The sequence below is a fragment of the Alligator sinensis genome, unplaced genomic scaffold, assembly GCF_000455745.1.
Source record: "Alligator sinensis unplaced genomic scaffold, ASM45574v1 scaffold1931_1, whole genome shotgun sequence".
NCBI classification, from domain to species: Eukaryota; Metazoa; Chordata; order Crocodylia; family Alligatoridae; genus Alligator; species Alligator sinensis.
In genome coordinates, this window is record NW_005842866.1 from 181,190 (window position 1) to 194,557 (window position 13,368).

General features: G+C 57.2%; 1 protein-coding gene across 1 annotated transcript in view; it reads left to right on the top strand.

The window, feature by feature from the left end:
* PDE2A (phosphodiesterase 2A) overlaps positions 1-13,368 on the top strand; it is a 95,281-nt gene that overhangs the window by 47,901 nt on the left and 34,012 nt on the right. Inside the window, exon 3 of the mRNA XM_014525713.2 lies at positions 567-655. Within this exon, the coding sequence (XP_014381199.1) occupies positions 567-655 (89 nt within the window). The remainder of the gene's footprint in view (positions 1-566; positions 656-13,368) is intronic.

Genomic DNA, 13,368 nt, shown 5'->3' on the forward strand with positions numbered 1-13,368 from the left:
GACGCTGGTGTGCGGCGCCACGTGCAGCGCCTCCGGACATGCTCTCCTGGCTTGGCCAGAGCCAGCGGTGGGAATCAAAGGTCCCTTTGTCCCTGTGTCTGAAGCACCCTGAGCGTGGGTGGATGTCCTTAAGCTTGGGCTTTGAACCCCTGCTGCCGCCAGCGGTGCCAGGCTGCGGAGGCCGTCAGAGTCGGGGCACTTCCCCAAAGCCCCTGAGGCTTGGAAGCACTGCAATCCTGCTCCAGGGATGGCTGGGGCTGAGACGGAGGTAGCTTGGTTGGCTGTGAGCGGTGGAGACTCGTGGCCCTTTGAGAGCCAGGAGGGCTATGACCTTATGGCGGGGCTGAGACCTCGGCAAGGGGCCCGATTCCCACGGGTCTCCGAGTGGCACTAGCCCCTCTGAACCTCAGCTGGGATCCAGTCCAGGCACTGGCGTGTACGTAGGGAGAGAGGGAGGACTGGGTGGCAGCACAGTGGGGCCCTGCCGCACATCGCTGGCATCCCGGACCAGCCTTCATCCTTCCCATCTGTGCCCCCAGTGACCAAGAGGTGCTTTCTCCCCGCAGGAGCACGTGTACATCTACCTGCTGGACGGGGAAGCCCGGCTGATCTGCGATGACCCCCACCACGAGTTGCCTCCCGAGGGAAAACTCAGGTAAGCCCAGCTGTGGGAAGCATCTTCAGACGGGTCCTGGGAGGGTCCCCTAACCCTACCCCACATCCGAGACGTGCCCTCCAAGAGCGGAGGGGTCGTGGTCCTGACCCTCTGCTAGGGCTGGCCGAAGCATCCTCCGTGCCACAAGCTATCCGTGCAGCAGTGGAATAAGCTGCTTCATGTGCACCGAAGCAAGGCAAAGACGGGTGACTGACCACGTAGCTGGGTGGGAGGTGCGGGGCCAAGGGCTGGCTCGGGCCGGAGAGCCTCTGCTCTGAGCAGCACAGGTGGGACGCGAACCTGGGTCTCTGGGACTCCCCGGCTGCAGAGTGGGGCAGCAACGCACACCAGGAGCTCGCGCTGCCTCTCGCATGAGGCACGTACCGACTCCCTGATCTTGGGGACTGTCGTGACCCAGGGCTGCCCTTTGGTCCGGGGCAGCACGGTGAGTCAGATGCTGCTGAGGTTAGTGCAATCGAGCCTGGCTCTGGTGTCCCTGCTTATCAGCAGCTTATTATTTTCCTGGGGAATGAGATTTCCCAGGGTGAATCGAAACCCTGGAGGTGAACTTGGACTTGCTTTGGTGAATCGAAACCCTGGAGGTAAACTTAAACTTGCTTTGGAAAGCTCATTCAACTGCTGCTCTGGCTTTCTTTCAGGATGGGGGGCAGCGGAGGGGTGGGCATATATTTTTTCCTAATAAGCCCCCACTCCCAGCCTGCTCTGTGCATTGCACGGGACGGGGATCGCCTGTGTCTGGAGCCTGGCTTGTCCTGATTGTCAGGGTGGGACACTGCCTCGCTGTGTGTCATAAGCCTTGTACCGCTGGCAGCAAAAGCTGACCTGGCATAGCCTGGAAGGGTCTCAGGAGGAGAAACCTTGGTGGCCTCATGCAAAAGTACAGGGATAGCTTGTGGGACTGATGCGGCTCGGGGATGTGCTGGCTGGGCTCACGCCATTGCGATTCGCCCCTCTGCCGCCGCATCCTGGGGTGGGGGAGCAGTTGGGCAAGCCCCTGCAGTCAGGCTTGCCCTGCTCCTGGAAGGATGCACGCATTTCAGTCTCGCAGCTGCTTGCTAATCCAGTGCCCCTGCCCCAGCTGACCCCGGACATCCTCCTACTGCTGCATCCTGAGGCGTTCAGTGCCCATCGCCCTGGTGTCTGAACACCACTCAATCTATGAAACTACCCATTCTCCCCATTTTACGTATGGGGAAACCTGAGGCCGAGGGCAAGTGACTTTGCAGGTCCTGCAGCGAGTCGGCCGCAGTGAGAGTCGTGCATTTGGCCCTATGTTTATACAACTGCCACCGAAAGGCAACCCCCTCTGGGCTGGAATGGGGGCTGATCCCTTTGGAGGCTGTGATGGTGCTTCCCCTTGGTACAGCCTCTCCCTCCAGCTACGGATCAGCCCCAGAGCCATTCTCATTTCTGGATACAATAGCAATGGATAGCTCAGGATTGCACTGTGGGGGGGGATAAGGTGTTCGGTTCTGCCTGGCAGGGGAAGGAAGTTTTTATTTCTCGATGCCTGCGGGCAGCCGCTGGGAGAGAAAATTGCTGTCATCCGCCTCCTGCTTTTGGGGCCGCGGGGTCAAAGCAGAAAAAGATGCCCTCACTGGGGAAGAGCTAAAGAAGAAAGAAGAGGGCGGAAGAGATAAACGGAGACCCCGGGAGCTCACAGCTCTGCCCCGCACCCTGACCCTCATGATACCATGCTAGGGCATGATGGAGGAGACTCCCCATTTGCCAGCAGCAGTAGAGGCTCTATGACGCTGGGGGACAAGGGGGCAGTAAGCAATCAGCTGAGCGAGACCAGGAGGTGGGAATGAAATGACTCAGTTGCCCAAGCCCGGCGCCTCTCCCTGGCGCTGCTCCAGCATCCATCTCCGTCTGGGAACATCTGCTCCCTGGATTTGTCACCAGGCTCATAAAAGCCAGGGCGGGGGGGTTTATAGCTCCCGGGGGCTGTGTGTGAACCTGCCTCCTCTTGGGCACAGGAAGGGTAACGGCATTAAGCTTGCTGGGTGCTGGGATACACAGCTGGAGAGAGGTGGCTGCAGGTGGAGGGATTTGCAGAATAAACCACCCCCACACCCTAGCGCTGAGCCCTCCCAGACTGCAGGCTCTGAGCCGGTGCTGCCGAGTCCTAGTGTGTGCACAGCGGCCCCAATGGGTGGCCGGGACACCCCCACCCCCAGCTAATATCAAGGAGCTGGGAACCACTAATAGCACAGCAGGGGTCTGTCGGTGCCTGCTGCCTGCCCAGCCCTGCACGAAGGGGAAGCACCGGCTGCATCTATTACGGTCTCCCCAAAAGCAGCAGATGCCTGCCCCTCCCTTTGGCCTGTCCTGCATTGAAGTCCTGGCTTGAAACTGAGAGGCTCCCTCCCTGCCACCACCTGACAGTGCGCCCTGGGGTGGCTCATCTGTGCCTCAGTTTCCCCATCTGTAAAATGGGCGCGATGGCATCCAGCCTCCGCATCATGCTGCTGCCTTGGGGGTGCGGGCATAGCTCTGTGTCTCCTCCATGGGCTGCTTTTCCTCTGTCTCGGGAAGCAAAGGTTAATTGCTGCAGAGTTGCAGCCCCCCCCCGCCAGGACGCCCAGCTCTGGGACCCCGACTCTGCTCTGAAAGCAAGACGCTTTACCTTGAAATGGGCTGCTGCTTGGGTGAGGCTGCAGTGCCGCGGGAGTTTTCAACCCAGGTGCAAGGTGACCAGCGGGTTACTGCCACCTGCATGCAGATTCATGGCTGGAGACTGCCGGCGTCACTCGTCCTGGCTCCATCATCGCCGGGCTTTTGGGGGTGCTTCCAGCGGCAGAGTGTCTTCGTTTAAGGTGAGGAAGCTGGTGCACGGATGCAGCCAGCACACAGTCTGGACAAGGCAGAGATCGGGGCCCAGCGACGAGGGAGAGCCCGAGACCTCCATCGTGCTGCATCTGTGGATGAGATCCTGACATCTTCTTCCTCCCGATCCACCACTGAGGACTTGGCGCTGGACTGTGGTTTGCCTGGTACCGCCCCGCAGGCCTGTTCATTGTGGGTGACTCTGCCAGGGGTGCGGGACACCGGGCAATATAGCTCTGAGGATCATGGGGACACGCAACCTCTGCATGGCTGCAAGGTCTTGGTCCAGGGAGAGGGTCACTGGGCAGAGACGTCCTCCAAAGCATGCTGCTGCAGCATTGAACCCTGGGCTCCCAGCATGGCCCTTCTTCCCCCTCCCCGGGGTTAAAGGACTGACACACTCTCCCCATCTCGGGAGTGCAGGCAGTCCCCCAGCGGCCTCTCAACTGCATTGCAAATGGACATCTCCCTCTCAGGCCAAGAAAGGACCCCCAGCTCACTGCTCGGGCCTCAGTTTCCCCAGAGAGTTCAAGTGACTTGCCCAGGGCCATTCAAGGAGGCAGTGGCATGGGAAGTGTTGAATCCAAGCCCCAGCCCAGGACTTTCAGCATAGACTAATTCAGCTCCCCAACCCCATGTCCCTCTGCCCTCTGCCCAAGGGATGCAGCGCCAGCATCCAGCAGGGAGCTTAGGGACTGCATTTAAATCCAGCCCTTGACTGTTCAGCCTGTCAGCTCGCTGAGGCCAGGGGAGGGAAGTGCATGTGGGCAGGAGCATGGAGCAGGGCCGCTGCTGCATCTAGGGATTTTCCACTTCTTCTGGTCTGCGCTTGAGACCAAATAGCCGTATGCACCAATACAAATCGGGGAGTGACTGGCAGGGCTGGGGGTTACGGTGGATCCTAAGCTGAATACGAGCCCAAAAAAGCCAACAGCCTCCGGGGCCGTGTTAGCAGGAGTGTCACGTGCCATGCAAGGAAGTGGTTCTGCCGCTCTATTCGGCACTGGGGAGACCTGCCCTGGGGACCTGTGTCCAATTTTGTGCCCCGCACGTCAAGAAGATTGAAAAGAGTTCAGCTCGGAGCAATAAAAATTATTAGAGGTCTGAGAGACAAGACTGATGAGGAAAGGCTGAAAGCACTCCAGTTATTTAACCTGGAGACGAGATGAGTGAGGGGGGATTTGCTAACAGCCTTCAAGTACCTAAAGGGCCGTTATAGGGAGCATGGAGATAACTAGTCTCAGCGCTCATACGACTAGGAGCAACGGTCTTGAATTGCAGGATGGACCTGAACTTGCAGCCAAGGAGGTCTCGACTGGCTACCAGGAAAACCTTCTTCCCTGTTAGAGTAGTGAGGATGTGCAATAGCATCGTAGACTCACAGAGCAGTGGGGCTGGAAGGGACCTGGGGCACGTCTACATGTGCATTAATGCACCATAATGACGGTGCATTAAGTTTAGTACCTGTAATAACCATTTCTAACTTAATGTGGAGTAATCGGCTGTGCCTTAGCGCATTAGCACCGCTTTTGCCATGACACACTAATGTGCAGTAGAATTATTCTACTGCTCTTTTAGTGTCTCGTGTGGACATGCCCGTGCAGAGGTCACATCTAGTCTAAACCCCTGACGGAGGCAGGGTCAGCCCTGTCCAAAGCATCCCAGACAAACTCAATGCCCAAGCTCTTAAGCAAAACTAGTCACCCCTGGCAGCACCAGTCATCACACCCCACCCTGCCACAGGGAAGGCAGGGGGATTGTGGCCACCAATGTCCTGCTGCTATGAAAAGTTGTCAATAGGCACTTGAGGGATCCCAGAAAGAGGCCATGCCCCTGCTGCAGAGGAAAGCAAACCCCCTCCCCAGTCTGTACCAGTCTGACCAGGAGAGAAAATCCCTTCCTGACCCCAAATGCAGCATCAGTCAGACCCTGAGTAGAGGGACAAGACCCTCTAGCCAGGACCCTCTGGGTTTGGTCCCAGCAGGAGCACTGGCACAGCTCAGTCCCCATCCCCAGCTGGGCTGCAGCAGCACCCAGCACCTCTGAGGCTTAAAAACACCCTGACATGCGAAGCAGAAAGTTGGGGGTGGAGGCAACCAGCAAAGCCCTGAAGCCTGGGAAATCCCATCCCACTGAAGCTGTGGACTCTCCCTCCTCGGAGGTGATGAAGAAGTTGGAGAACCACTGGGCAGGGATGAACTAGGCGTCATGATGCCTCGAATGTGCCCCCACCTGCCCTCACGCACGCAGCGCTTGCAGCTCTGCAGGTGGACGATGGAGACGACCGGGCTTTGCATCAGGAGGATCAAGCAGAGCTGCACCACCGGCTAGGAGAGCAGTAAGGAGCTGGGGGAGGCTTGTGGAGGGGACAGGAGGACAGGAAAGGATGTTCTGGCTGTCCCGTCGGGGCTGCGATGCAGGACTCCCGGCTCTTCCCATGCTTCATGCTTTCCATCTGGTTGGCATCAAGCCGCTCTCGGCCCCGTGTGCCAAAGGCTTCTTCCAGGCTCCAGAGGGGGAATGTGTACTCATCTGCATGGGAGTGGGGCATCTATGCACCGCCCCGTGGGCAGGACCAGGTGTGAAAGGCAGGAAGGACACCTCTCCAGGATGCACGGACCCCGCGCAGGAGACAGCACCTGTGCCGACAAAGGGAGGGTCCTCACCAGCGGGGAAACTGAGGCACGGAGAAGCAACGCTTTGCCGAAGGGGCACAGGAGGCCCGGGGACATGAGGGCACAAGTCGTGGGCTAATCCTCACCAGTTCCCTGCACAGGGGAGTGCTTGGCCCTGCGAGGATAGAGCAGGGTGTGTTCATTCAAAATTGTGACGCCAGGCTCATTTGCTTTCAATCAGCAAGAGAGCGGGGAACGGTCTGATTGAAATCGCTCCTTTTGAGGCCTCTCCACGCCCGCAACGAAGGCAGCACCGAGCACGCAGCTTTGCAGTCGCGGGCATCCCTTTCCATGCCACCGCGTACAAGCCCCGGCTACCCCGCAGGGCAGGCTGGGGGCCCACACCTTTATTTACGCTCTCCCGCCGCTCTCTGCTCACTCGCTCACGTCCTTAATTTTTATTGTTGCTGCTGGTAGGAAATGGCTAGTGACTCATTTCTTATTTACGAGGAGGTGTTTAAGACGGTTGGGTTTTTTTCCCTTCTGGGCTCCTGGCGGGGTGGCAATTGGAATCCAATTGAGAAACGTAGCAAAAAAAAAAAAAAGGCTTTTAAAAATGGTTGCAAAATCAAAGGACCTTAAATGCAGCGGGTCCAAAAGAAGTTTTGCATTTCAAGCTAATTAAGTTTTTTTAACAAGGGGGAAGGGCTTTCTGCAGGTATTGGGGTGAGAAGGTGGACAGTCTCGCCAAAGGGCTTTAGGCACCTGTCGAGGTAGCGAGGAGCCCCGGTGAGATTTTCACTGATTTAAATTCCTGCCGAGCTCTCTGCATTTCGTGAGGTCTAAACCCCGGGGATAAACTGACCCGGGTCGTTCAGAGGATTAGAGTTAGCAGAGCTCATCCTCTCCTACATGCATAGATGCGACGGGGAAAGCAGCTTTCTTGCGTTTTCTCAGCTCCGGAGCCCCCTTCTCAGCTTGCAATGAATTGGCCACGCCGTGCGGTCAGGTATTTGGGCGAGAATTAAGGTCACGGCATCGTTATCTGTAGGGGTCTCTTGCACCCTATTTAATACTAGCATCAAGCCAGCTCAGACTCGTCCTTGCCGCAATCAGGGGCACCGGGGCCTGCATGTGGGTGCAAAGATCTGGGTCCCTGCAGACTGCAACCCTTGCCCACGCGTCTGCGCTGACGTGGCCCCTTGTTTGAGCTGGGTGTCGTTGCACACGCCGGGCTCTGTGCTGACGGGCCCTTGGGCAAACAGCTGTAAAAGGCAAGGAGCTGTAAAGAGCACAGGCAGACGGAGGTGCCAACAAGCCATAAAACACCCGTAGGTGCCAACAAGCTCCCCCTGAGCAAACAGCCGGAGCGGGAGAGGCGTCTGCAATCCAGAGAGCAGCTCAGCCTCCGGCCCGGCTGTTCGGGACCGGGGCTCGTGGGTCGTGACTGTCCCCTGCTGGCCCAGGGCTCCGGGTGGCAAATGGACTCACACTGCTCGGCCCATCCGGGTACCACTCTTCCTCTGTAGCGGGGGCACGGCCTCTGCTTGGGGTCTCTGGAGCATATATTCACAGCCTTTGCAGCGGCAGGACATTGGCAGCCGTGGCACCCCTGCTTTTCCTGTGGCACGGTCAGGTGCGATGCCGGGTGCTGTGCCAGGGGTGACTGTAGTTTTGCTATGAGGTTGGACAATGGATGCTTTGGACAGGGCTGATCCTGTCTCAGCACTAAGTCCCTTCCAGCCCTGCTTCTCTGCGACTGTGATTGATTCACAGTCCCGTCAGGCTGTGCAGGGGCCAGACACCTTCTCCCAGGTGCATCCCTGTGTCTGACCCCCTTCATGGCCTGTGGGACCCCCCATCCCGGTCCAGCCTCCTACAGCCCCAAACCAGTGCCCCCAGGAGTTCCTCCTGAGCTCCCCTGCCCATGGGCCCCTTGGGTCTCCAGTCATGCCCGTCAGCACAGCATGGCAATGAAACCCAAGCTGAGCAAGGGAGCCTCCGATTCCCATGCCCCTGACTCTTACAATGCCCGAGAGAGCCACGGAGCTGGGGATGGCTGCCGTTTGCTGCTGCCCTTCCTTACCCCTTGCCTTATGTCCAGAAATGGGGAACTGCCCTGCCAAAGTCCCCTGAGGGGCCCAATCCAGCAGGTCCTCGGAGCCCACCATGGGCTGACAGGATCAGGCCCACGCGGACGGCAGCTGGGGTCTGTTCCCATGTTGCACGGGGCTCATGCATAAGGGACCAGTGGGAGACCAGGGGTCAGGGTGCCCCTCAATGGGAGGGGGTCGGGCCTGCAGCTCCCACCCCAGGAGCGTGGGCAGGGAGCTGGGTCCCTGTGCAGGGTCCCCAGAGCCAGCCAGAGCAGGGCCCAGAGCCCAGGCCTCCCTGCACAGCCACGTGCCCTCGTCCCCAGGCGGCACAGCTGTAGAGTCGAAGCCCACAAACCCTGCCCAGCTCCTGCTTGGCGCCGCGGGCTCTGTGCTGCACGGTGGGTGACATAGAGGTGACCCCTCTGAGGCCGAAAGGGGACTCGAACCCAAGCCCAACCCGGTCAGATGCCCCGGTCAGGGAAAGGACAGGGGTTTAGTCCTGTCTGGGTGGTTTCTTGCAGGTGGTCCTCACTCAGCAGCCTGGCAGGGGTCCCATGCTGGGAGACCTCAGCACCCCAGGGCTCTGGATCTGGCTCTGGATCCCATGGTGTCACTTGGCTGGGTCTGGCTCCGGGGATAAGCCAACCTGCCTCGGCGCTTTTCTGTCCCCTGAGGATGTCCCTGCACTGGCCGAGACTTTGAACGACCCAGCTCTGCCACACACTCCCTGTGAAATGGGCCCCGGCCCTCAATCCGTGACTCAGTTTCCCAGGGGCTTTGCCTATACGGGATGCCTAGTTTGTAAGCTGTTCGGGCCAGGAGGCTTCTCATCCTGCGTGAACACACAGCACCCAACACAGCTGGGGTGTATAAGCATCCACAAAAGCAATCCTAAGGCCAGCATCGTCCTTCTCCCCCACCTTTCCCATCAGCATGGCTCCCCCCTGGGGCGGCTGCACCATATTTCTTCCTGCAAGACCCTTCTCCATCCCCAGGCAGGAGCAATAAGTGAAGGATTATTAAAAAAAACAAACCCAAGAGGCAGGCAGCAAAGCCCCGAGCCAGACAACCCCTGCTAGAATGACAGCAAATTAAAACACCCGATTTAATTTATTTTGCCAGTTTGAGGAGATGAGAGTTCACGGGGAGGAGAGCGACGACCGCCCTCCTGCTGGTGTTTGTCTCGCTGGTATTCACGTGAGCCGCATGCATGCGGGGGCGCAGGACACGTGGGGGGTCCGTGCAGCGTGGGAGCCTGCAGGGCTGGGCAGGGGGGGTGCTGGTCGGCGGGCCAGGTAGGAAGGGTGGCCGGGAGGCTGATAGCACAGTCGATGTCAGAGGCCATCGCCGTTGATCTGCACGATTCACTCACCACCGAGGCCTCTCGCCGCACGCTCGGCTCCTCCAGGAGCTGCTGTGATTGCATCCATAAAGCAGATGAGACAGGACCGAAGATAAATAGGGGCTTCGAAGCAGAGTCGTGGAGGAGTCGGGCTGGCAGAGACCTCCAGGAGTCACGTCTCGTCCAACCTGAGGCAGGATCATCCTTGTCCAAACCAGCCCAGACAAACCCAGTGTCCAGCCTTTAAGCACAGCTGCAGTCACCCCTGGCAGCACCAGGCATCGCACCCTGCCCTGCCACGGGGAAAGCAGGGGGACTGCGGGGGCCAGCGTCTTGCAAAGATTGATCATAGATGCTCAGGAGATCCCAGGATGCGTTATGGAAATAAAATGAGAGCCAGGGGCATTAGCCACACTTTCACGGTGTCTGAACTCTTTGGGTGGATCTGAGCGCTTCATGGGACAACACAATTGGTCCTAGAGCGGCATGTCCGTTGTTTCCCTTTCTTCACCTTCTCCACCTCTCATTTTTGGGGGAATCTCAACATTTAGTTATTGCCCAGGCGTTGAACAGAAATAGTTTCATTTAACAAAAGTGTTTGCGGTTTCCAAAAAAAATGGCAAATCTTCCAGACCAGAGAAATCCTTTTTCAAGCAGTCCCCTGGGGGAAAAAAATGTTTGTAAATAATAATAATAAAAATAATAATAAAACCCCATACAGCACCAATGAATTGTTAAAGCATCACAGCTGGGAGGGTTGTTCTCAAGGCCCAAAAGTTTCATTAAAAAGGCTTTTACATATACATTGTATTAAAACACAATTACTGGTCTGAAGCTGCTTGAATTGGAAGATGGGATGCAGCGCACCCTCGGCAAGGTTGCAGATGACACCAAGCTGGGGGAGTAGTAGAGGATCTGGAGGGTAGGGGTAGGATTCAGAGAGCCCTCGACACGTTGGAGGATTGGGCCAAAAGAAACAACAAAGACAAGTGCAAAGTCCTGCACTGAGGAGGGAACAATCCCCTGCACCGGTGCAGGCTGGGGGTGACGGGCTGGGCAGCAGCTCTGCAGAAAAGGACCTGGGGGTGACAGGGGACAAGAAGCTGAACAGGAGCCAGCAGTGTGCCCTTGGTGCCAAGACGGCTACCGGCATCCTGGGCTGCATGGGTAGGAGCGATGCCAGCAGATCAAGGGCAGTGATTCTTCCCCTCTATTCAGCACTGGGGAGGCCACATCTGGGGTCCTGTGTCCAGCTGTGGGCCCCCCACTACAGAAAGGATGGGAACACATTGGAGAGAGTCCAGTGGAAGGCAACAAAAATGGTTTGGGGGCTGGGGGACATGACTTGTGAGGAGAGGCTGAAGGAAATGGGTTGATTTAGTTTGCAGAAGGGAAGACTGAGGGGGGATTGAATAGCAGCCTTCAGCTCCCTGCTGGGGGGTGCAAAGAGGATGGAGCTGGGCTGGTCTCAGTGGGGGCAGAACAAGGAGCAATGGGCTCAGGCTGCAGCAAGGGAAGTTGAGGTTGGATATTAGGAAAAACTTTCTCACTCGGAGGGTGGTGAAGCACTGGAACAGGTTCCCCAGAGAGGTGGTGCAGTCTCCATCCCTGGAGCATTTTTAGACCCGGCTGGAAAAAGCCTTGGCTGGGATGATGCAGTTGAGGCTGGTCCTGCTTGGAGCAGGGGTTGTACTAGATGTGACCTCCTGAGGTCCCTTCCACCCTCATTTTCTGTGATTCAATGAGTTTTATGTTTCTGACTCCTCCCATACCCAGACATCAGTTGAAGCCCTGATTCTGCAAATATTCGCAGAGCACTTGCAGCGTGGGGTGACACCCCTGCCTGTTTGGGTGATCAGAGTCAGTCTTACGGGTTTGTGTGAGTCTTTATCCTCCAAGGGGAGAATTGTGAAAAGAGGAAAGATGTGAGTGGACAGCCGCAGAAACAGGCACGGGCTCCCCGAGCTAGCATGTGTCGGGACCAATTTGAGTTGGATTGTTGCTGGTTTTGTCCTTGCCTTTCAAATACATCCAGGAAATGCAGTGCGAAAGCTTTGTCTGTGCAGGCAGTTAACAGACTAATATGGATTGGCTTTCACGTCCCTTCGGCATCCAGCTGTTAGCGTCGCCAGAAACGCATCTGGTCAGCCGAAAGGGGAAAGGTTTATCACCTGAACTGGAATCCAGCAAGAGGCTCGTTCCCAGTACTAGCAACCAGGTTAGGAAATGGCTCGTACAGAGCTGGGTTTGCATGGCTTCACTTCTGCCTGGGGGATTTAGGATCGAATGGCCCTAAGGATGCTGTGCCAAAGCTTTTACCCTTCGTTTCCTTGTTTGCTTTAAAGAAATAAAGGATGAGGGAAGGTTTGCTGCGTGGCTGGAGCACTACTTCTCGTGGAGCAGCGTGGCCTGTGGAGCAGAGGAGGCGGGAGTCTGGGTGTATCCGGGGTGGGCAGGCAGGTCTGGGGCTCAGCATCAGGACAGCTGGGTTTTCTCCCCAGCTGGGCTGGTGCCTCTGTGTAACCGTGGGCTGCTCCTTGCAACGCCTCCACCTCCTCCTGACTTCAATGGAGCAGAACCGAGCTCCTTCGGAGCTACGCACCGGTGCTCGAGGCCTCTGTGCTTAGATCCGTCTCTGTCTGCTTAGGGCAGCCCGTGTTCCCCGTATTCACTACATCTAAGGAAGCTCGTGCTAAGGCCATAGCCATCAGCAGGGACTGAAATGCAGCCACCTCTGGTGCGGAGCCCAGCAGCCGTTTAGCAGCACATAGCATCTCTTTGGAGACGGGAGCTAGCGCAGGGTGCCATGGGATTTCAGGGCTCCAGGCAGGGGCTGTCCACGGTATTGCTGTGCAGTGTCCGTGTGCTGTGGGATCTTGGAAGAGGGAGATGATGGGTATAAAGCACGTGCAAGCACATCCACCCATATGCACACCCATGGATGCATATGCACACATGCACACACGAGGAATGCAAGGGGCCATGTCTGGGATCTCCGGAGTGCAGATGAACACCCTTTGCAGCAGCAGGATTTTGGTGACCGCGGTCCCCCCGCTTTCCCTGGGGCAGGGTGGGGTGCCATGCCTGGTGCTGTGTCAGGGGCGACTGTGTCGTGTTGCTCAGAAGTTGGACAACGGGTTTGTCTGGGCTGGTTTGGCCGGGACTGATCTTGCCTGCAGCAGGGGCTGGACTAGATGTGACCTCGGCAGGTCCCTGCCAGCCCCAGGGCTCTAGGATTCGAAGATGCTCAAGACTACATTTTGTTTTACAACTCTGAATAAGGGATGTACGTGGAAATCCAGTGCCTGCAGCACTAATGACATGATTATCTGTTGCCTGTTGTGACCATTTATTGCCTCCCTTGCTGTGGGTTTTAAACATACGATATCTAGCAAATTAAAGAGCATTCAGATCGAGTTACGTCAGCTCCTGCTTCCATCTTAAACCAGCAACAAAGCGCTAGGCCCCTGCCTTATTCGTGAAACTTCTGGCTTCTCTTTAATTAGGGAAAAATGTGCATTGTGTTACATGCAATGATGCAGCTCATCGTGTGCACCCCCCTTTTCTAAATCCTAGATCCGCCCGGCAGTAGCAGTCCCCCTCCATTTAAAGGGCCAGGTGCGAGAGGGGCGAGCTGAGTACGCAGGAAAGGGTTGGGGGCCGTGTCCTTTGCCATCTGCAAGTGGGGATTTGGAGGCACCCTGCATCGCTGTGCTGACTTGCCCTGCTCCTGCCTCTGCCAGGCCCCTTAACCTGGGGTGGGGGCAGTGATGCCATAAATGCACCCGGGTTTCCTGGTTTCCCAGGTTC